General features: G+C 54.6%; 10 protein-coding genes across 10 annotated transcripts; 5 read left to right on the forward strand and 5 right to left on the reverse strand.

Annotated features, from left to right (window-relative positions):
* Nucleotides 1–72: 72 nt before the first annotated feature.
* On the forward strand, nucleotides 73–1,325 carry POSPLADRAFT_1069705 (hypothetical protein; the record flags this gene model as incomplete). The annotated part of the gene is made up of 8 exons (XM_024482364.1): nucleotides 73–123; nucleotides 175–293; nucleotides 345–485; nucleotides 545–608; nucleotides 665–937; nucleotides 999–1,096; nucleotides 1,152–1,177; nucleotides 1,244–1,325. 6 exons carry the CDS (start codon nucleotides 73–75, stop codon nucleotides 1,056–1,058), a joined length of 708 nt encoding a protein of 235 aa, XP_024341211.1. The 3' UTR covers nucleotides 1,059–1,096; nucleotides 1,152–1,177; nucleotides 1,244–1,325.
* An 847-nt stretch (nucleotides 1,326–2,172) lies between these two features.
* Nucleotides 2,173–3,435, forward strand: POSPLADRAFT_1039396 (hypothetical protein). Its single transcript, XM_024477535.1, has 5 exons — nucleotides 2,173–2,292; nucleotides 2,353–2,375; nucleotides 2,432–2,971; nucleotides 3,039–3,173; nucleotides 3,225–3,435. Exons 1-5 carry the CDS (start codon nucleotides 2,183–2,185, stop codon nucleotides 3,401–3,403), a joined length of 987 nt encoding a protein of 328 aa, XP_024341212.1. The 5' UTR covers nucleotides 2,173–2,182; the 3' UTR covers nucleotides 3,404–3,435.
* Nucleotides 3,436–4,376: 941 nt separating this feature from the next.
* Nucleotides 4,377–7,690, forward strand: POSPLADRAFT_1138205 (hypothetical protein; the record flags this gene model as incomplete). Its single annotated transcript, XM_024484878.1, has 4 exons — nucleotides 4,377–4,663; nucleotides 4,716–5,551; nucleotides 6,332–6,684; nucleotides 6,833–7,690. 4 exons carry the CDS (start codon nucleotides 4,377–4,379, stop codon nucleotides 7,688–7,690), a joined length of 2,334 nt encoding a protein of 777 aa, XP_024341213.1.
* A 1,168-nt stretch (nucleotides 7,691–8,858) lies between these two features.
* On the reverse strand, nucleotides 8,859–9,201 carry POSPLADRAFT_1076791 (hypothetical protein; the record flags this gene model as incomplete). The annotated part of the gene is made up of 3 exons (XM_024482944.1): nucleotides 8,859–8,961; nucleotides 9,022–9,083; nucleotides 9,166–9,201. Coding segments are annotated over 3 exons (201 nt in total), but the record flags the coding sequence as incomplete, so codon positions are not given.
* A 10-nt stretch (nucleotides 9,202–9,211) lies between these two features.
* POSPLADRAFT_1045469 (hypothetical protein) lies at nucleotides 9,212–10,514 on the forward strand (the record flags this gene model as incomplete). The annotated part of the gene is made up of 5 exons (XM_024478765.1): nucleotides 9,212–9,265; nucleotides 9,769–9,820; nucleotides 10,105–10,141; nucleotides 10,274–10,374; nucleotides 10,447–10,514. 5 exons carry the CDS (start codon nucleotides 9,212–9,214, stop codon nucleotides 10,512–10,514), a joined length of 312 nt encoding a protein of 103 aa, XP_024341215.1.
* A 399-nt stretch (nucleotides 10,515–10,913) lies between these two features.
* On the reverse strand, nucleotides 10,914–12,266 carry POSPLADRAFT_1136813 (hypothetical protein; the record flags this gene model as incomplete). Its single annotated transcript, XM_024484734.1, has 1 exon — nucleotides 10,914–12,266. One exon carries the CDS (start codon nucleotides 12,264–12,266, stop codon nucleotides 10,914–10,916), a length of 1,353 nt encoding a protein of 450 aa, XP_024341216.1.
* Nucleotides 12,267–12,845: 579 nt separating this feature from the next.
* On the reverse strand, nucleotides 12,846–14,915 carry POSPLADRAFT_1039397 (hypothetical protein). Its single transcript, XM_024477536.1, has 3 exons — nucleotides 14,806–14,915; nucleotides 13,589–14,745; nucleotides 12,846–13,532 (listed from the first exon to the last, which is right to left on the reverse strand). The coding sequence occupies exons 1-3, from the start codon at nucleotides 14,825–14,827 to the stop codon at nucleotides 13,140–13,142; spliced, it is 1,572 nt and encodes a 523-aa protein (XP_024341217.1). The 5' UTR covers nucleotides 14,828–14,915; the 3' UTR covers nucleotides 12,846–13,139.
* Nucleotides 14,916–16,285: 1,370 nt separating this feature from the next.
* Nucleotides 16,286–17,798, reverse strand: POSPLADRAFT_1055043 (hypothetical protein; the record flags this gene model as incomplete). The annotated part of the gene is made up of 2 exons (XM_024480597.1): nucleotides 16,286–17,686; nucleotides 17,739–17,798. The coding sequence occupies 2 exons, from the start codon at nucleotides 17,796–17,798 to the stop codon at nucleotides 16,286–16,288; spliced, it is 1,461 nt and encodes a 486-aa protein (XP_024341218.1).
* Nucleotides 17,799–18,214: 416 nt separating this feature from the next.
* On the reverse strand, nucleotides 18,215–19,181 carry POSPLADRAFT_1168609 (hypothetical protein). The gene is made up of 6 exons (XM_024488017.1): nucleotides 19,090–19,181; nucleotides 19,016–19,039; nucleotides 18,878–18,961; nucleotides 18,669–18,822; nucleotides 18,480–18,614; nucleotides 18,215–18,426 (listed from the first exon to the last, which is right to left on the reverse strand). Exons 2-6 carry the CDS (start codon nucleotides 19,033–19,035, stop codon nucleotides 18,340–18,342), a joined length of 480 nt encoding a protein of 159 aa, XP_024341219.1. The 5' UTR covers nucleotides 19,036–19,039; nucleotides 19,090–19,181; the 3' UTR covers nucleotides 18,215–18,339.
* Nucleotides 19,182–19,414: 233 nt separating this feature from the next.
* On the forward strand, nucleotides 19,415–20,776 carry POSPLADRAFT_1137244 (hypothetical protein; the record flags this gene model as incomplete). Its single annotated transcript, XM_024484772.1, has 7 exons — nucleotides 19,415–19,509; nucleotides 19,560–19,624; nucleotides 19,676–19,809; nucleotides 19,867–20,180; nucleotides 20,230–20,441; nucleotides 20,491–20,623; nucleotides 20,680–20,776. The coding sequence occupies 7 exons, from the start codon at nucleotides 19,415–19,417 to the stop codon at nucleotides 20,774–20,776; spliced, it is 1,050 nt and encodes a 349-aa protein (XP_024341220.1).
* Nucleotides 20,777–21,573: the final 797 nt, after the last annotated feature.

A 21,573-nucleotide genomic window follows, 5' to 3' on the forward strand; every position in this document is an offset into this window, starting at 1 on the left:
GTACGTTAGTTTAACGACCTCACCAAGCTGCGAAAGAACGATCAATGAGCGATTCGCAGGGTCAAACGAATCATGGCCGCATACACTGACGACAGGCCATTCTCCGTGGAGCTCGTCGGCGCTGTGAGTGTGTCTCCCAACACAGATGCCTTTCAACCTGACTGTTTTTTTGAGGTTATCCGACAATGTTCGTTCATAGACAAGATGCACAACTTCGGCTGGACGGCTCCTAGCTTCCTTAACAATCAACAGGATGAGGTTGTCTTGGTTAATGCTGTCGCTAGATACCATGCGTAAGGTCCTTCCCATACCGTCGCATGACACGTTAATGGATTCTCGCGTAGTTTCCTAGATCTAATGGCAATATCTCCGGCCCTCCTCCTCGTCCCCACACTCGACATTGATTTGGCATGGCACTCCCATCAGCTTACAGCGAGTAAATATGCGCAAGACTGTCGCGACACAGTGGGTCGATACGTTAACCAGTGAGCTGTCTTCTATAGTGTTGCAGAGAACAGCGGCTCTGACTGATTCGATGTGTTAGTGACGACAAGGTCGAAGAGAACTATCTAGTTATATCCCTGGACATTACTCGCCATGCCTGGCAGGTAGGCTTACAGCTATGTACACGCAACATGGTTTTTCTCATGTCTGGCGAATACAGGAGCGTTTCGGTGTGCCATACATGCTCTGCGGATGCCCACTCCCTGGCGAAGCAGCCGGCCAGAGTTTAGGTCACCTCGTCAAGCTGCAAGAGGAGGGAGGCGACACTCAGCGAGACATCGATGTGACTCATCCGCGCGGGCGCAATCTACAGGAGGCGAATATGCAGGAGCGACGCTTCCCGTTCCTCGTACCTGCCCCCTTCGTCGCACCTACCTCTACGTGTGACTCTGTCGATACGCAAGTCATTGGTGGTGCTGGATCCCACGCAGCGGTCAGTCGGGACTCTTCTAGTGGAAAAGGCTCTGTGCTCACTCATGACATTTACGTCGCAGGCCTGCGGTGCTTGTGGAGGTTGCGAGGGCGGCTCTTATGAAGTCACTGTCAGGGGCTAGGACTTCGGCGGCTGATGATACGCCGTAGCTGGTTGTGGGTGAGGACCCACCAATAGGAGTGTCGTGCGTATTGACCTAGTGCAGCCTATACAGACGGCGATTGATATGTACGATGTAGTGAGTGATTCTGTGCAAAGTGTCTGAAGCAAGTGGACCGGTACTGACTCGACTCGGATACGCCAGGATATGTATACGTTTCGAAATCTGTGATGAGTGTCGGTACGTGCGATCGCGCAGTATATTTGGGTAATGCCAAATGTGTTGCACATGATGCTTCATGTTCTTGGAAATATTCGCTTGTGATTGTGAGTGACAGACGAGAAAAGAAGAGACATGATAAGGATCCTTTACCGATATCGAGAATGTGATCCTCTGGTAGATGGGCATGCCAATTACTCAATGGCCACACGATTTAGTCGGGCTGCTGCTGTGATATACAGCGCATTTCAATCCGTCATCGCGTTATCCAACACTACGCGATGAATCGATGACGGTCAATCATCAAAGACGTTCACATACGCAGTGGTGCGTATAGTCACATCTCATACTGCATGTGGCTCGGACGGTGCATCATGAGTATGCAACAGTCCTGCAGCTGAGACATGTCTCGGTGGGATTGCAGGCGATGGCTATCTGAATGCTTCATGCCAGGGCCTGCTGTGGTGGTCTCAGTCAACGATCGTACAGGGTCATCACTCGCATAGTAAAGCTTGCGGTGGCATGTCAGGCAAGCATTCACAGGCACCTTCGTCAAATGATGCACACGACGTGCCGACGATCATTGATCTTCCCGGTCGGTATTGGACGCAATTATACAACTGGTCTATACTACATGGACGTCGAGATTGACGATAAGCATGAGCGCAGATAATGAGAACTCCCGTCTCGACTGGACAGCACTCGGCGCGTGTAGCGGCAGGACACAAGCCTGTTGGTAGGAAGCACTTCTTGATCTGACATACGATTATTCGCCTCGGTGTCACTGTCCTATAAGGGGCAACCCCACCGCCCCCTTGACACAAGGATAAGGTTTGGGCATCTTACGTTCGCTTCACACAGACGCTGGAGTATAAGTACTCACCTTCGTTCTAGAAAGGGTAGTCTCCTTTTCACTCCGTTCAACGATGAGACGTGCCCTCGCCTGCTTGTGGCCCGTGCTCATCGCCATCGGCACCTTCATGACTTTCCTCACGCCTCCCCGAGTCATTGCGATGCCATCTGACGCTGTTGCAAGGTACGTGCGCAGAATTCGAGCAATCGGGTTCCTCCGGTCTGACGATGTATTGTCATACAGAAGCCTCTCCCGTAGCATGACATGTGAGACATTCTTGCATGACGTTGTCCCATGAACACATTACAATGGCGTCTCGCAGCACGACTTATTCAAACGCCTATTCTTGTGGATGAAGCCCTCCACACCGACTTCTGGGAACGCGCAGCACAACTCGGTGCTTTTGCGCGGAAATATGCTGAATCTCGCATAGACGAAGTTCAAACTACGTATCCACAATACATCAAAGAGGTGGGGACCATCAAGGACGCCATCCCACACATTGTCTTTGTTGCAGCGGGTTTCAGAGCCCGCATAAAGCAAGCGAATCTACTCATGACGAGAGACGCCAGCAACAGCGGGACAGCGTCTGACGATGTCTCTAGTGAAAGCGTCATGGATGACATCGCTGACAAAGTAGACAAGAACCTTGCCGAGCTTCTCGAGGAGCTTTCAGCGGCGTTCCCGCCCCCAGACCATGCGCTACATCATGTTGCAAGAAAGGACCTAGTCAACCAGATACTATCTCGCGCAGAAGACATCATTACACGTATCTGTGTCGAAGCAGGCTTGCCGGAAGAAGAGGTGAGAGCGCAATTGCGGTTGCTGCATCCGTATATTGTCACAGCCGTGGTCACGATCGGTTCGTCTTTATATTACAACGCATGAAGCCAGCTGATCCTAATTCATTCCGATTGCACTTTACATAGGGGATATTGCTGAGCAGCATCCAGACGTGGTGGAGATCCTCCTGATCACTGCGGCATTTATGATCATCCCAGAGGGATGGATTCTGCGCCCTGTTGCTCGGCTGTTCGGTATTGGCCCTTACGGGCCGGTGAAAGGTGCGTTTGTTTCTCAGATTGGGGTAAAAAGTGATGCTTAGTCCTTTGTAGGCTCGACCGCTGCATGGGCCCAGCGAACGTTTTACGGAGGGGAAGTGAAGGCCGGGAGCTGGTTCTCGCACCTTCAGCGAGCGGGAATGAAGCCCATCATTCAGCCTGTCAAGAAGGGTATTGTAGGCCCAGTTGTGGGTGTAATTGGTGTAGTGGGATCTGTTTTCGCGTGTGGGTAAAGGGTCGGGCTATACCATTTCTCGGATGCAACAACACAAAAGGCTTGAAGCAGTACCACCCCTGATGATTTCCAGACATCAACGTCTATGCAACATACGCGTTACGCGACGCGCAATGCGAGTCCGTGGCCGTGAACGCAAGGGGGGCGTCTGACAACTGTGAATGCTGCAAGCTAATCGCCCCGCGACCCGAGCTTCGAGGTCGAGTCCTCTGTTCTCGCTGGTCAATATATAGGCTCGCAACCTGAGCTTCCCCGTACAGAATACCGCGTGGACACCTGGATGAGTTCGTACCAAGGACATCGGGTTCAGCCCGATAAGCTCACAGTATGAATCCTGCTTGAACTGTAAACTTGCACATATAATGCGTCATTGATTCAGTTTGTGACAGGAACAATGCTTATACCTTGGTAATGCGTCGATTGGGCCAGAGGGGGGAACCTTTGGAGAACCTTTTGGGCTCTGTTCGCCGCTCCGCTCAAGTCGAGCCTTCATATGAATTGCCCTACCTGGACGGCCCGCAGTTTGACTACATAATGCACTTGTGATTGTGGCCTTGCATCTACCAAGTCCAACCTTTCCGTGATCTCCATCATTAACCAGTGTTATCTTCAGCTCCAGAGTAAATGTGACAAAGTGCCACACAACGCATCAGGCGCCGACCACTCCTGCAAGTCGGAACACGAGGCGGCTGGACTACGACAATGATAAGAGACGCCTTGGTCACCGGTGTGCACAGTTGCCTTACATGGTATGTTTTCAGACTCCGCACTCTTCACCGTTCTTATAATGAGATGTTCCCATCCCAGGGTCTCGGCTAGGCCGTCGTCCGCTGCTATGAGCATGCTCGTACGCCGGACAATGCCTGAGCGGTGGGGTCGTATAAAGGTGTGCGAGGACGAGCGAAATATGCCCCCCAGCATTGCTCTGTTGCGTCGCCCGAGCCACTCACGCACTGTCCCGCGCACCCGCCATGCTCTTCACGCAGTCCGACATCAGTATTACCTCGTCTCAAGATGATGCGGTCCTAGACGCTTCTTTCTCTTTAGATCCTATCGACTTTCTTGGAGTCCCGCGGAACTATGATTACTTCGACATCCCGGACCTCTTCCTCTTTGAGGATCTTTGTCCCGAGTCCACCTCCGAGGTCATTGTCTCCGGGACATCACCTACGCATATGGGAGCCTTAGAAGCGACAGCAGCTCCGCCGGAAACAGACACCATGGATTCACCTCAATACATTCCTGAGGTCGACACGCAGTATGTGCACTTCCGACCGGATGACTTACATCAGTATCTGACATGTCTCCAGCTATTCTGAGCCCTATTTTCCCCTGCCGTCTCCTGGTCTCCCCGATGCAGTATCCGTCCCCGCATACTATCCACAGGATGTGCACTACGCTTATGATCCTGTTCCTTCTGCCTCGCCGACGGTATACGGCATTACCAGGTCCTTGGCCGAGCTCTCTCTGCTCGACTCGGGAAACACTACGCCGTACACTCCACAGCTCGCCGTTTCTATCACATCACCGCCGACTCCCTTCTCTTCCGACTCGGAGGCTCTTACAGACAGCAGCAGCGGCGAGAGCTCCAGCGACGATGAATCTAGTCCGTCGAGCTCACCTAGCGTCTACACGACGTCAATATCCCGTTCTGCATCGACCGCACCTTTGCCCTCGTCTTCTTCTCGCTCGCCTCCGCGCGCGCACACGCGGCGGAAGTCCCCCTACACGCGCGACCATCCCCAAAGGCCATCGAAGAAAGCGAGATCTGACTCGTCTTCTACGCCTGCAAACATTCCCAGACGTACGAAGCCGAGGAATATACAGACCAGCTATTCCTTCCACGAACTCGAGGCGATGATCGCAAAGGGCTCGCGCCGGTGTCCGGTCGATGAGTGTTCATTCACGCCGGCGAGTGGGAAGCGAGACGATCTGGTGCGCCACATCAAGACGCACTGCGAGGACAAGGGCGAAGAGTGGGTGTGTTGCGGTGTGCCCTTGTCTTCGGCGCGGTCGCGTCGCGTCGCTGGCACGTGCAAGCCGTTCGAGTACGGGGGCCAGATGAGAGTGGGTGGGTGTCTGCTGTCGTTCAGTCGGAAAGATGCTCTGGGGCGCCATGTGAGGGACAGCAAGAATTGCGTGTGGGGTTCTGGCTAGGAGTTGGCCTCGTTTCTCTCTATTCTTTCTGACTCGTTTTTATATGACATGACACGGGCTGGCCATGATTAGGATGCAAAGGGCGTCATCTGAGACGCCTTAATTATTTGGTTATATATTAGTGTATATTATAGATGTATTCTCCATTGTACATCTGTCAATGTGTCTGTAAATTCTTCTCTTGTCGGATTTTGCTCTCTGGCCGCAGCATGCTTCCCTCGTAACCCGTTGCGCTTTTTGTGCTCTACGCTTGAACAATCCCGACTTGAGCAGTCAATATCACAATTGCACTTTCGTTCACGTTGACAAGAGCGTCGCGTCTTTTCTGTTTGTAGTAACAAGTGCGATGCGACACCACCAAACTTGAGATCGTGTAGACGGGAAACGCGATCCCGTGACCGCGTGCTCAGGGTGCCTCATCAAGTGAAGCCTGTCCTAGTAGCAATCGTAGGAGAAGTAACAAGGCAAATATCCAGGATTTACTCTGAGTATACAGCGAACCAGGGCTATAAAGATATCCCCCATCCGTCGGTGGTAATGTTGCCAGTGGCTGAGGGACAAGCCCCGGCCCCGCATCCGGGCATGACGCAGCGCTCAGGCGCCTGCTTCAAACTCCGAACGTGAAGAGGTTCTTATACCGAAACGTTCCCATCCCAGGCTCACTCTTAAGGTAAACACCAACAGCGGCGACCATGCTGGCCATCCACACAATGGCTGGGCACTCTGGAGATATAAAGGTAGGTCGGGGCATGCGCGATGATGCCCCCAGTGCTCCGCTACTGCACAACAAACATCCCTTCGACTGCCCGCCGTGCCACTACGATGTCTTCAGGGTCTCGCGGACAGTCTACTACACTCCTCGTCTCTGCTCAGGGCGGTCACTCTGCACGGAACGCACCATACACAGGCCGTCAATACTTGCTACCCTCCGATCTCGAGTCGTGTGCCTGGTCGTCTGATGACTGGTTCGTGGAGAACTTTGCCAGAACAACAGAGGAGCCTACGTTAGCAGATGCTCCTGCTCCTGCTCATCTGAGTACGAATCGGTTGTACAGGACGCACGCTGAGTCTGTCCATGTTGTTGTTCCGGACATACACTCGCGTTTCGCGGGACATCCGTACGTTCACCTGCCACTGGTCTAAGCATGCGATCTGACGGGTTTATTCCAACTCTAGTGCAAGTCCGCAGTCCGTGTCGTCTGTACATTGCTCACGGGCCGACTCGACTCAAATCTACTCCCTGTCTTCAACACAATCACTCCCTCGTCAGAATGTATCGGCTTCGAGCCCATACGAGATCTCTCGGAGCGCGGGTCCTTCTGTCCCAGCATACTTTGGCTCCCTGGAATATGTCATGTACCCCGAAGCAATGTCGAACTTATCCTTGCAGGCCATCACGCCAGCTGCCGGTACATATCACCATCCTGTCTTCGCTGTGCCCGCAGTGGTCTCCGAACCAACCACAGACGTTTTCTACTCCAGTTCACCGGTGCACCCGCCGCCTTCTGTATACACGAATTCCCCGGACAGCTCCTCGTCCTGCTCTCCTTCGTCATCATCGCCCACGTCGCCCTTCACTTCCAGCGATTCAGACCGGGTCCGCACATCGTCCGCACAGCGCTCGCCAGCGCCGAAGAAGACACGCCGTCGCGCCCCCTACTCGAGCGAATCTGCAAAGTCTCGACGGAGAACGTCTCGCTCGTCGTCTTCCTCCTCGAGCGTCAGCACGCCTTCGGCCACAGGCAAGCGGCGTCTTGCACCACCCCGCAATATCCAGGCTCCCATTGACGTCGCTGCGTTCGTCCGTGCTGACTCCCTGCAATGCCCAGTGTGCCTGCATGTGCCTGCAGAGAGAAGCTCTGCTGCGCTACGGCGTCACCTGGAAACCCATGATCGCAGCCTCGCCAACAATGTCTGGGTGTGCTGCGGCGTGCCGGAGGAGATAGCAGGCATGTATGAGATCAGGGATGGTTCGAAGCGACTGGAGCACAAGGGTCAGTGGATGGTGGGAGGATGTGGAATCGATTTCAGCCGGAAGGACTCTTTGATTCGGCACCTCAAGGACAGTAAGGAGCCGTGTACTGCCGATCTCGCTTTGGGTGAGGCACTGGGTTGGTTTGACAAATGATTGAACGTTCCGGGTCGGTCTAAGTGTGAGAGACGGCTTATTTAGTTCTGCATGTATTATATTGTATGACCACCTGGATACAACATTCAGATCCTTTCTGGATGAAATGAAGTATGATTCCCGAAAATGACTGTCATGGAAGCTCGGTTTGACGGGGCGTTGAAGAAGGCCAGGCAGGGATTGTATCCGGGGCTGGCGGCCTCATAGCGGAAGTATTTGACCCCCGCAAGATGATTGGGCTGTGAGAGTGTTAAGTTATGACGGAGGTATGGTTGGTTTGATAAAGGAGAAGCTCATCAGTGGAATAAGTATGTCAGTGGCTGTACTTGTGTCCAGTTTGTGTGGAAGGCATCATGAGGTCGGTGTGTGACGTCATTAAAACGCACTATGATAGATGTCGATGTTCTGTATTATCAAAATGTACGCCTTTCGAGCACTTGGTCGTGTTCGTCTAACATCAACTTGTACTATCATATGCGATGTGAACGTAACCTCGTTACTTTGGCGCAGACGATATTACGCGGAGCAGTGATCAAGGAGGGTAAATGCTAATACTATGACCGCGTCGTGACCCACCGGTGCAAACAAGTGCTCATGTTAGTTGACGAACCAATCGGCCCAGAAGACGCGTCTGCCGCAATCTCGATCTAAATGAGACGCGTTGCCACAGGCGCGGTGACGCGACGGTGATCCGCTTCTCCCGTTCATTGCACCCCTCGAGGATATTTGAATATAAGGATCCGCGTTCTCGTCGATTGACTTAATCCACTTGATTTTGCTCAGGACATTGAGAACGTACCCTCATGAACCCACTTCGCAGCAAGATGAGCACGAAATGTGGCCTAGGACAAAGTTGACTGTGCTGACAACTTGCTCACAGTTCTCAACGAAAATGGCATTGATATTCAGATCAGAGTCAATTGGTTGAAGTGACAGGCCACTGAGACAACAACTTTGCCTCCGACCATGATTGCCTCCGACCATGAATTTCATGCACCTAAGCTCACAATAACCATACTACATCCCTCAAACAGACATGTTGAAACGAACAAATACCTGAGACAGACAGTGAGCTTGCACCTTCGACGGGGGGGCTTAATGCATGGGACTCACAAAGCTACAGAGAACCCGTGTTACTCAATGTCTTCGCTTACTTTGAGGCGTTGCTCGAGGTGTTGGTCTGGCCGCTGGGGGAAGTGTAGGTAGAACCTCCCTTCCCATCGCTGTAGTACGTAGAGCCATTCGGGTTGGAATAGTAGTAACTCCCGTTCCTGAGACCACTCTCCGGTTACAACGCCACTCGGTATGCATATCTATACACATTGACTTACGTGTTGGAGTAATGGTAAGAGTTGGAACCATCTCCATAGTCACGAGAGCAGTAGTGGTTGCCCTGTTGAGGTATACAGTGGTTAGCGATGAGCCTAACAGATCGTTGTGGACCGCATCAGGTAGCGTTCAAATATGGATAATACCTGGCTGTTTGTGCCACTGCCTGAGTATGTGTAGCCTTTGCCCGTCATGTCTACGCCGTTGATTGTGCTCCAAGAGGTGTGCAGATGGTCGCCGATAAAGGTATGACTCGGTGTCCTGCGAGAGGGGCCACTTATAAGGAGGTCGGGCTTCCCCAGGAAGCATGGGACCCCATCAATCGTGAGATCGATCGCAATTACGCCACAAGCCGCGGACACCCAATCCCAGGGTCACTCACACCTTTGAGTCTTCGCACAAAATACTCAGTCGTGGAACAATACTGTAAGACTTTCATAAAGAAAAATGCGAGGAGACAGAATATCACATTACTTATGACCAGCTTCTCACATCAATAAAAAGCTGAATGATGTAGTTATCAACGTCTAACTCCTATGAGTTTGATTCTAGCGCCACCAACTATCTGTCTTTCCTATAATTATCCACGGTATTTCCTGCCTTGTGATGGACAAGCACAAAGAGCATGGCTTACGGCGAAGGTCCCGAGTCTGAGCGAGCACCAAACTCAGCGGGTTTCAGGAAAGAAATCTTAACATTATGCGATGGTATGCACATATCCACGGTTGTGACAGACAAAATGTGCGCAGGGGACAACAGACTTCATGCGCGAGGGTGCTATGATTGCCTTTTTAACGATAGGTGCGTGCGTGAAATGTGTTCACAGGTTATGCGATCCCCTAATCCTTTGGTGAAGGCGCCTAGGCCTTCGGACATCTGCACGATTTCGCAAGTGGCGTCATGAGGTGACTGTGCGCCTTCTTCCTTCCCCGAATGTGCTGCACTCTATACGGTGTAAAGAAGGTATTTCCTCCTGAGGAATCATATAGTCGGCTACGCTCAATTCTCAAATGCGAGGAAATGTGTATCGGCGATATGTATAGCTTGTGATGATGATATGCTCTGACTCATCACATCGGCTGCAGAGGAATATGACGAGTTATCATACAAGACCAATTCAAGGTGAACATCGTGTTTCTCGGTGGAATGCCACTGATGTTTCCCCTGTGTACTCCAGATGAAAGCGCGTCCGTGAAGGTTTTGGCTGCGTCAAATTGCACAGGGCTAGGCAAACCGCCTTCCTCCTTCACTCAGACACATTCGGCGACCACGCAAATTTTCTGCCTTCAAGGTCAACAACTCGCTCCGCCATGGTGCAAAGAAACGCTGTCTCTTCAAGCCCAAGGCCGTCAATGGTAAGTCATGCTCTCGATTTGCGGACCTGGAAGAAAGGAAACGTTGTGTACACAAGCATGATGAGGCTTTAGCGCATGGGTTCTGGGAGGTGGCGGCGGTAGAGCGCAAAGATAGCAACGGTCTGCGTGGGGTGTGGTAATCATCCGTGAGACGGTCACATTATAAGGCAAACTCATGGTTGCAGAGTGAAGTGGCATGTATCGGCCCCCTCATGCGGGCTACATGCAGTCTTGCGGTAACGGCGAAAGGTTCGTTTGTTTATTCGATGGCTGCAGCGCCATATCTTCCACTTTGGCGACAACAATATCCTTTCTAAACCCTAAAATGTTTCAAGTACACCGATTCTATCATAGCATATTCAATGAAAGTCGGAACTATTGCAATAACGTTAGGAAATCAGATCATAGCAAGATGTATTATGTAGATCATCCTAGAGTGCATGGGCACAACGACTACGCCAAATGTGCTCGGTGAGTATGCACCGCGAGTGCGAAGAATGCGAAACAGCGGAAAAGAGCGTCCATCCCTGACAGACATCTTATGATGCTCCAGCCATGATCGCCTGCGTCTTGAGGTTTGCTTCATTCAGCGCCTTCTCAAAAGCCTGCAGCTGCTCCTGCACGAGTTTGCGCCCGTCTAGCCGCCGCGAATGCGGCCTCTGCGTTGGTGACGGCGAACTCGGCCCATCGAGGTCAATCCCCGCCTCCCACCGCTCTATCTTCAGCCGACTGCGCTCCGCGCTGTCCCACTCTGTCCGCCACCCACCCAACTTGTTCTTCAGCGCGCGAATCTTCCGTCCCGCCTCAGTCGTTGCTGCAGTGTTAACCTGGGTATGTTCTGAGACTACGGCGAGCGACGCCACTGCAGACGACGTGAATGTGCGCAGATATGCGAGGTGCGAGATAGTAGTTGCTGGTGTCGCGGGTCCGTTTATGGGCGGTGGCGGTGGAAATGTGGACTTGACCGGCGTTGGGGAGTAAGCGGAATCATACTCCTCGTCTTCTTCGTCACCGAGCCGTTCCCGATCAGGGTCGGCGTCCCACTCATTCGCCAGCGTCGAGCCGGACAACGACTCCTCATGGATAGAGTCAAGATCTCTCGACGCTCCGCTTTCGCTTGAGGACTCCCCAATGAAGTCTTCAAGCGCCTCCAACTGACCGAGTGCGTCGTTTCCGCCGACCTCACCCGCAATCTTCCTGAACTCACGCTCGTACTCCAGCAGCTCCCGCACCTGCCCCTCCCTGTCCCGTGCGGAATCGTCAATGCGCCGGATGACGTCTGACGCAAGCTTCTCCAGCGTCGACTGCGACGCGGAAGCGCCGTGGTCTAAGTCGAGTCGGCGCAGCTGCGAGAGGAACTTCTCCGTGTATTCAAGATCCCGAGCAAGGATGATCATGGGATCCTGCTCTGGCTGTTTTCTTGGTTTCGGAGGCGGCGCAGGGCTACTGAAGACGGGGTCGACGCTCGGGTCTGCATGCAGGTCGATTGGTGAGTCGTGCTCCGGGACCACGGGTGCATCTGGGTCGAACTCATCCGCCAGCGCCGCACCCGGCGCATCCGCCACAACATCTCTCTCAGGAGTCTCGTCGATACCCTCCGCGCCCTCGTCATATTCAATGCCGAACTCCTCCGCCAGTAGCTTGGAGCCCGCACTGGGCTCCGGCATGAGTGCTACCGCCAGTTCATGCGCAAGTGAATGTCTCCCGTTCGCTGCGTCATCGTCTAGTGCCTGGGAAAGGCTCGAGCCGCGCAGAGACGCTGAAGAGCGGCGAGAGTTTATGCTGAGGCTCTGTCTAGAAGGAGATCTGCGTGGCGCAGACGTTGAGCCGGCTGAGAGGAATCGCGATGTAGTCGTCGTGTAGCCATCATCATGGTTAGAAGGGGCCGGCATATGGGGTTTCTAGGGGTAAGCAGGAGCTCGTCGTTGGAGGATGCGGCGTCGTCGCTGCCGTCGTCAGTAGTAATGGGCCGCGGTAGTAACATCCCATTTCGAGATTACAGGCGCATGATCACGTGGACCCACTACTAATAGACGCCGAATATACAGGACCGGAGTGAACTCAAAGGCTGACATTTCTTCTTGAAAATATAGCACGAAGCACGAGCGCGGATCTGGGCGACATCCCTTGAGCTTGTTGCGTTCACAGCCTGAGAACCACAATGCTGCAATTGCAATGACAATGCCACCAGAGAATACGCAGTACCGTATCATTCTCTCAGGCTCACAATTTGGAAAGGGCGGCTTGAGTGCAGATACTCGGCAGAACCACCAAGTCGGCAGGGTTCCCCCGGAATCTCTCTCAGGACGCTCGCAGGTCTGCCGACTGCCTGGGTAGGCACAGTATCGCAACTGAGAATACCAGATAGAAAAGTCAGCCATTTCCCGATACAGCGAAGCCTGATCTTGCTCGATCTGTTCACCAGGATCTCGAGGCCAGACAACTCAATCACCCATCCACTCGAGAAGCATCGATTGCCACAACATGGTTTATCCTGCATTGTATAGGTCGCGAATGACACGAAATGGTATTCGGTACAAGAAAAAATGGTTGCTACAAGAAATTTGGGGGAGTCGGTGCCCAGCGTCCATGCGGTACAAACTCAAAGGTATATGCCAATTGAACTCGGTTCCAAATAGAGGGCGTCAACGGAGCGGAAGACGGGGCTCGTGGACCGGTTGCGCTCACCGCCATTCTGGGAACGGGAGACCAGCGCCGCCACGGTCACGCTCATGCGTGTGCTTCCACGACGACCTAGCGCGTTTTCAATGCGCTCCGCCCCGTGAGAGACGCTTTGCGATGGCCGCCGTCATCTCACCCTCCGTGAATAGCGCCGCGAGCGCCCCGTCGTGGTCTGCCACCTCCATGAACTCCCACACAGCGCTGTCCTTGCACTGCAGCAGCTCCTTGACGCACTCACGCTCCCGGACGACCGGCTGCCATGCCGAGCCGTTGGCGTTGGCGACCCGGTGCCATTCGATGGCGTCGGCGAGCGTGAAGCAGCTTGCGGTTGGGAATCTGCGCGCGAGGTACGCCACGACCATGTTGTGCTGCATGCGCAGATTGAGCTTCCAAGTGGCGTAGACGCTGTCGGCGAACCGCAGCTCAAGAGTCTGCAGCGATAACTTCGGTCCGCAATTGCAGAACGCGCCGATCATCTGTTAGGGCACGGTGGTCAGGAGCCACCCACTGAGGTCGTATGTCAGTTATTTACCGTTTCGAGGGGGATCATAGGAAGTAGAGGGAAGCAAACTGCCAGCTTCGCGAGCTTGGGTGTGTATCGCTGCAGCGGGAAGCGGCGCCACGCCCACATAGGGACATCCAGCTCTTTCAGGGCGCATTGCTCCAGCGGCTCCAAGAGCCGACTGCTCGAGGTGGAATTGAGACGGAACCAGTCGCTAGTGTCCACCAAGTTGAGACGTGATACTGACGGTCTGAAGAGGGGTGCGAGGAGACTTAGGGGGCAGCGAAGCTCTCGCAATCGCGGCAGAGACGTGTCTGGGAGGGCGCTGTGCGATGATGAAGACCGGAGATCATCGTCGGGAGCATCGAGAGGGGTCGTCAGACAAAGGCTCGTGAGCGTCGGGGTTCGACAGAGAAAGGCAAATAGGATGTGCACGTCACTGGGCATGTACGTTGTCTCGAAGTGCTTCAGTGGAACGTCCGTAGATGCCTCCATGATCGCGCGGGCAAGTGGCCACTCGGTCGTTTTCAGGGACTGGAGTGTCGGCGTCGTCGCAAGCGACGCTAGTGCAGGCACATAGGCGGCAAAATCATCCTCCACCATGGACACATTGAGTTCGACGAGGAGTGGCAGACTGGCCTCCGGCAGGGCCTTCTTTGTGCGCAGTGTGTGGTAGGAGCAATGTTCGATGGTCAGGGTCTCCAGCCGCGTCAGAGACGTAATGGCTCCGAAGAGGTCGGAGGAGATGGGGGTATGGTCGAGGTGGAGCTTCTTGAGGTTAGAGAAGCGAGGCAGGATGTGCACATGCCGGCCGAGATCGGGGATAACGCGGTCACGCTGGGCGGGGGTGCCCTGTGGCATCCAGTCGACGTATTCGACATGGCGGACGAACGTCCCGAGCAGGCAGGCGGTCTCCTCGCCCTGGGCGAGCTGCTTGAGCCAGGAATCCCGCCTGCGTTTCCCGCTCTCCGACGCGCCCACGTGCGCGCCCCTGAAGGACACCAGGGAGAACAGCTTGGGCGCAACGAGCGCGGAGAAGAGCCGGCAGACGAGATTCATGTTCGATAGAATGGACTTGCGTTCGACCAGGGGCATGTCCGCATCTTCGAGCAGCTCGTCCACGATCAGCATGTAGATCTCGACGGGAATGCCGGTCAGCGGCCTCTGTCCGTCTGTGCGCGCGGGACCTGAGAGCGCATCATGACGTGAGTGGCTGTGATGCGCGGGGGGACGACGAGTCGACTTACTGCGAGAGGACCTCACTGCCATGTCTGTGGGTAGCTGCAGCCTGCAGGGTATGGTGGACGAGTGTGCCAAGGGAGAATGGCGCCTCCGGGCATCGATTGCGCGCACAGCGAGGCCTTTTGAGGGGCACGGGCGCGTATCCACGACCCAGCCTCGGGCGAGCGGCTTTTGAAATGCCGTGCGCGCTATCAGGTGTGCGCACGGAACACTGGCTGGGCAGGGAGCCGCGTGCGGAAGACAGCGTCATGATCTATCCGCCACAGCTCACCGTCCTGGTTTGGCGCCAATCCCAGAAGACGCCCGCCCTGGCCACCGACGCGCTCGGCACGCGCTAATTCCAGGCGCGTCCATTTACGCGTACGTCACGCGTCGGTCACGTTGCGCCGTCACAGCGCTCTCCATGCCGGCAGCTGAATGTCCAAACTCCTCCGCCAAGCACGGTGTGCGCTTTGGAAAACTGCGATTTCCAGGTATATTGATTGTTCGCCGAACAATGAACGCAGATGATTCTTCAGCGCTGACGCCGGTCCTCGTCCCATCAACTTCGAGCTGCAAATGTCCGATATGGTTCCCACAGCTACAGGGTTGCTCAGCTGTGCACGGGACACGCGCACGACAATCGAGCAATGTCGTCGTGCCATCGCAAAGCTATGCTACATCCACAGATACAGCGTACATACGTGCCAGTGTTCCTCGGCTTAGGGGGGGCGGTTCTCACAGCGAAGGTCCCCACGACACGGCTCTAATGCGAGCCTCCCGCTGAAGGGGCACGGAGGCTGTCACGAGAGTGTATGTTAGGCTGATTTGGCGCTTTCTGTGGCACCCACGAAGCGTCTAATCTTGAGGAGGCGGCACACGCCACGCGGAAGTACACAGCCCCGCGCCGCTGCATTCTCGACGACACCGGTAGTGCCGAGCAACCGCGCCCTGGTGGGAACGGTAAGAACGGAGGCTGAGCGCAATGCCACCTCCGCTCATAGCCCAGGTCACTGCAACACATTCACTGTGGCGATCCCGCCAACAACAGCTGGGCGACAATCGCGCTCGACCCATCAGATCGTGACTTCCCGTCACGTCTCCCGCCGTTCATTTCAGCGCCTCGGCGTGCGGCGCCGAATTTATTGGAACGTTTGAAGGTCGAAGCATCGCGCCCTGGCGCTCGATGGAGAATGCAGACCTAGCCAGATTAGCGACATACCGCGCAAGCGCGCGCGCTCCCGGGCGCTCATTGGGCAATTGCCCTGGATACATGTCCGCATGTAGGCGATTCTGTCTGGCAATTTGCAAAAAAAGGCTGCCACTGCTTACTCGCGGGACACACTCGGCACGGAACTGGCGCGGAGAACAGACCCATCTCTGAGATATTGGGATTCCGTGCGCTACACACGCGACCTCTAATGAAATGTCTATCAGTCAAGGTACTTCTAATCAGCGTGTCTAATCGTGTCAGCAGTACGGCACGCTGAGGTCCAGGTATTCAATCTATGATTGGGATCCAGGGGCAGTGACGGCATCCGGCAGGATGGTCCTACAATAGTGGAGCAACACGGCAGGGTCCGGTAGGTCCTTCAACAGGCGTAGCGGAGCGGGACGCGGGGGCATCACCAGTTCGTCCAGGTCCAAAATCGACGGAAACATGAGCAGAAGGAAGAAGAAAAATGCCGTCACGGACGCGTCGTCGTCCGGCAACACGCCCAGGCGCAGGGACCTGAGGTTCTGCCCAATGTCGCGGCCTTGGTTGCTCCATGCGTCTATAGCGGAGGTGTACTCGGCTGTGGTTACGGGAGAAGGTGCTATCTCGGGAAGAGCGGGTATCTCTACGGGCAGTGTTAACGACCTGAGCTTGGGGCACGCTCTCGCAAGGATGGCGTACGCCGCAGGCGTCAGGCCGCGACCCTGATCAATGGAGATGTCGCGCGTCAGCGTGCCCAGGTCGAGGTCCTCGAGGTGCGGCCACCATGCGCTTATTTCACGGATATCCGTGTCCCCTAGATACGGCAGCACAATCGCGGCGACGGAGAAGCGGCGCAGGTAGGTGAGGCCGGCGAGAGGACGGATCATCCTGAGTGCGAACCATTCGGGGGTAACCTCATCCCAGTCGCCCAGGTCAGGGTAGCACTCAATGACCAGCTCCTGGAGACTTGCAGGCACGGCGGCGGCGAGGCTGACGAATGCGGGTATAAGGCCCAACGGGCCGTCGGCGTCGTCGGCGTGTATGGTCAGTGACCGCAGCGTGTTCGATGGTAAAAAGGGGAATAACGCCACGAATGTATTGTTATGGGCGCTGATGACCAATTTTTTCAGGGAAGAAAATATTTTCCCCGTCGATTTTGTTGAAAGGGCTGTTTGGAGATCCCAGGGATCAACAAAATGGGCGTTAATATTGAGTTCACGGAGTGAAGGCAGGGTGGTTGCAATCGAGAACAATACGTCCGCGGTGAGAGACGGCCCGATTTGTAGACTGAGGGTCCCGAGGGTTGTAAATAATGAAACGCTCGAGAGGGTGTCTCTGGTTATGCTGCCGCGCAGGCGGAGGCGCCGCAAAGGAATGTCACTAGTGCGCAATGTATCCAACAGATCCGCGGTAGCGCGCGCCCGTTGGTGGAGACACGAGTCTTGCGAGTCGGCGGACAGGCTCGCGGCCTCACGATAGGAAGTCACGATGCTAACGTCCCGCACTGCCGGCGAGACGCTCCAGCAGGGAGCGGTCCCACAGCCCCCAGACGCGATTGCGACGTCTCTCAGGTTGGGCAGTGTGATATGTGGCAGCAGTGCGGGCGGGACGCCGACCACCGCGCTGTGTTTAATCTTCCGGACGCGGGACGCATAGCTCCTGAATCGGAGGAAGGCGTCCGCATGGGAACAGGGCACGTCCTCAAACGCCTGCAAGTCGGACGTCAGGACACGTCACTGCGAGACGAGATGTTGGGCCCACCACCGCGTCTGAGCCGTCCTTTCCGGCAACGAACCCTGGAAGCAGCCGCACTAGGGGCATTACGCCGTCTAGACGGTACCACAATCTGTCCAGTGCAGGGTCTCGCCAGGCCTTGCAACATCGTGCAATACAAGCAAGGGTCTGGCGGTATTCTTCTTGGGGCCAGTCCGAGCAGAACTCTAGGATGTATTCCAAAATTTCGTCTATGAGCAGTACGCTGTGCATCGGGGTGGTATATCGCGGCTCAAAGTCTATCAAATTGAGTGAAGGAGTAAAGTACAAGTCTAGGATGCGTCTACGGGGGGCGCGTCGACCGTGAGGGTAGCAGAATGAGATGCGGCGCCATTGCGGACAGCTGTGCTTCACCGCTCGATCATCGCCCAAATTCTTGGAATCAAGATCTCTGATTGGCTCTCGCTCAGAAGATGATCGAGCAGCGCCAGAAAACTTACTTCGTCCCGTAATTGGTTGCTCATAGTCCTCATGTTGGCACTGGATTTTGGGGCACGTTATACGCAGTTTACATACATTACTCATGTAATGGACAACAGCAAAGTACACGAGCGCAACATAGCGCCGGAGCACCGACAAGACACACAACTTAGACCACAGGGGGCTTCGAACCGGGCTGGAACGTGTAGGTCAAGCCGCACTTGCCGCAGTACTGACGATCCTGGTGGAAGGCCATCTGCAACATACATGAGAACCAATGTGATAGAAACAGACGTATAGTTGACGTACGAAGATACCAGCACCGCACTCAGCGGACGGGCACTCGCGACGGAGACGCTTGATCTTGCCGTCGGACTCCACCTTGTAGTACTTCAAGATGGACATCTTGACCTTCTTGCGCTTGTGCTTAATCTTCTTGGGGGTCTAAAAAGACAGGGATCAGTCGAGCTGTTACGACATCCTGAACCAACAACTTACGTTGTAGGTCTTTTTCTTGCGCTTCTTGGCACCACCACGCAGGCGGAGCACCAAGTGGAGGGTCGACTCCTTCTGGATGTTGTAATCACTGAGGGTGCGGCCATCCTCGAGCTGCTTTCCAGCGAAGATCAGGCGCTGCTGGTCCGGGGGGATACTGAATAGCGCAGGTAAAACACGATCGTGACAATTGAGCAAGCGATGGTACATACCCCTCCTTGTCTTGAATTTTGGCCTTCACATTGTCGATGGTGTCCGAAGACTCCACCTCAAGGGTGATGGTCTTGCCCGTGAGGCTGCACAGTTGTCAGCATGCTTGCTTCCCGAGCAAATTAGCTGTCCAAACTCACGTCTTAACGAAAATCTGCATCTTGCTGAACACAAGGTCAGGTATGATCACAGAGACTTCAGCAATAATCCACACCTGACGGATGCCTCTGTCTGTCCAACGAACTAAACGATGGAGTCGTCGACAAAAGCTGAAGCCGAGTATGAAAGGGTTGTAGCGCCCGCGCGAGTCTTATATTTGCCAGGATTTGTCAGCTGCTCGGTCTGTGGATGGTCCGTGCGTGTTGGTAACAAGGTTTAGGCTCCGCATGGCGATCGGCGGCATTGTCCGGCTTGACGCGTCGCGCGTGACACGCGTTCGACGCGTCCGCAAACGTCTTGTCTCGCGTTTCGCTCCGCCACTCTGCTTACTCACCATTCATCTGTTATTGATAAGTATGGATTCCGACGAAGACATTCAAATGGACGAAGTTGAGAAGGAACCCTCGTCGAAGAGCAAAGGAAAGGGCAAAGCAAGCGAACACGAGGAGGCCTATGACAATGACAATCTACCATGGTACGTCTTCTGACGCGTTTGTGCGTCTTGGACTACATATAGAAAGGCAGGGTGGAGAAGTACCGTCCAGTGACACTGGATGACGTTGTATCCCACAAGGACATCACGTCAACAAGTGAGCCACATAACGGACTACGACTACATTGTATCTAACAGCCGCATGCAGTCGAAAAGTTCATTGAGAAGAACAGATTGCCTCACTTACTGTTTTATGGGCCTCCCGGCACGGGCAAAACGTCAACGATCCTCGCGGTAGCTCGACGAATATATGGAAAGGACTACCGCAAGCAGATACTCGAGGTGCGTAACCCCAGTTCTGTGCTGATGCACAAACACATTTCATCTCCTATCTCTTAGTTGAATGCATCGGATGATCGTGGTATCGATGTTGTACGAGAGCAAATTAAGAACTTCGCCGAGACACGTACGCTGTTCCTCAAGGGTTACAAGCTCATCATTCTGGACGAGGCGGACATGATGACAACAGCAGCACAAGCGGCCCTCCGACGTGTCATCGAACAATATACCAAAAATGTCCGGTTCTGCATCATCTGCAACTACGTCAACAAGATCATTCCTGCCATTCAGAGTCGGTGTACACGTTTCCGCTTTTCACCTCTGCCAATCACTGAAGTAGAACGACGACTGAGTGGTGTGATTGAAGCGGAAGGGTAGGTTTCCCTTTCGAGACATAGAGCGCATGCGCCTGATGGCAAGCAGTGTCAAACTCACTGAGGACGGCAAGAAAGCATTGCTCAAGCTGTCGAAAGGAGACATGCGTAGGGCCTTGAACGTTCTCCAGGCCTGCCATGCTGCCTACGATCTCATCGGGGAAGATGAAATTTACAACTGCACTGGTAACCCGCATCCGACCGACATTGAGAGCGTGGTGAACTCGATGCTTTCTGATGATTTCACCACGTCCTATAAAAGTACGACCATGCCCCCTGTCCATTTTTCACCGACGCTGACACCTGGCAGTGATATCTGCCCTCAAGGTCGAAAGGGGCCTTGCATTGCCGGACCTCATTAATGGTGCATACGAGTATATTGAGACTATCGACTTCAAGCCTCATGCACGCATATATCTGCTGGACTTTCTGGCCACGACCGAGTAAGTGAGCACGTGCGTCGAAACATGTTGCGATGCTCAGCGATTGTACTCGTCAGACATCGACTGTCCTCAGGTGCGAATGAAAAGATACAGCTCACGGCACTGCTAGGAGCATTCAAAAACGCGGTTGAGTTGTCTGCCAAGTCTACCTAGTGTCTGGTCGGGTTCTATAGTGTTGCTTATACCTGTATGCTGTTGTATTGTTGTCATAATATCTTATCCGAGCTGCTTGCCGCCACCGTTTGACAATATCAATGATTTCAAGCTGCTGAAGTGCCTGCGCGCTGCCTTGCGCGCCTTCCTATCTAGATCTGGTCACCCTGCTCATCGACTCGTCCTTCTGTGGGTCCCGTCCCACAAGCACATTGACCCGAACGAGTTCGTCGATGCGCTCGCCAAGGAGGCTCTCGATGCGGACCAGCCGGACTTCGTGTCCTATTCGCTCGCCCTTGCGCGGGTCAAGGCTCGCATGAAGTCCAAGTGGGATTGCGTCGCCTGTGATGCCAATGCCGTCCACTATCGGGGTCGCCGCCTGTGGGTGTCCGATGATCCCCTGCTGCACGGTACCACTGCCGCCACCACCTGGCTTCTCAAGCACGCCGGCAAGTCTAACGCGGACGTTGCCCGCGCGGCGCGCGTCCTGACCAACCACTTCCCGTGTGGCGAGTATCGCGCTCGCTTCAACATCCCGGGTCCCCAGGACTGTCCGTGCGGGGGTGGCCTGGAGACTCGGCACCACATCCTGTTCCAGTGTCCATTCTGGATTCGCACGAAGGCGCCGGTGGCCTCTTCGCTCGCGCTCCCCCACGACGACCGCACCCGCCAGTTACGCGCCCAGTGCGGCTGGTCCGCGGGCGACGTCCTTGAGTTCTTGCGGCTGAACCCCATGGTCTCTACATTTGGGTGGGCGGAGATTCTCGCTGAGGCGCTCGCCGACCGCGCGGCCGGGC

The sequence above is a fragment of the Postia placenta genome, assembly GCF_002117355.1.
Source record: "Postia placenta MAD-698-R-SB12 unplaced genomic scaffold POSPLAscaffold_4, whole genome shotgun sequence".
NCBI classification, from domain to species: Eukaryota; Fungi; Basidiomycota; class Agaricomycetes; order Polyporales; family Adustoporiaceae; genus Rhodonia; species Rhodonia placenta.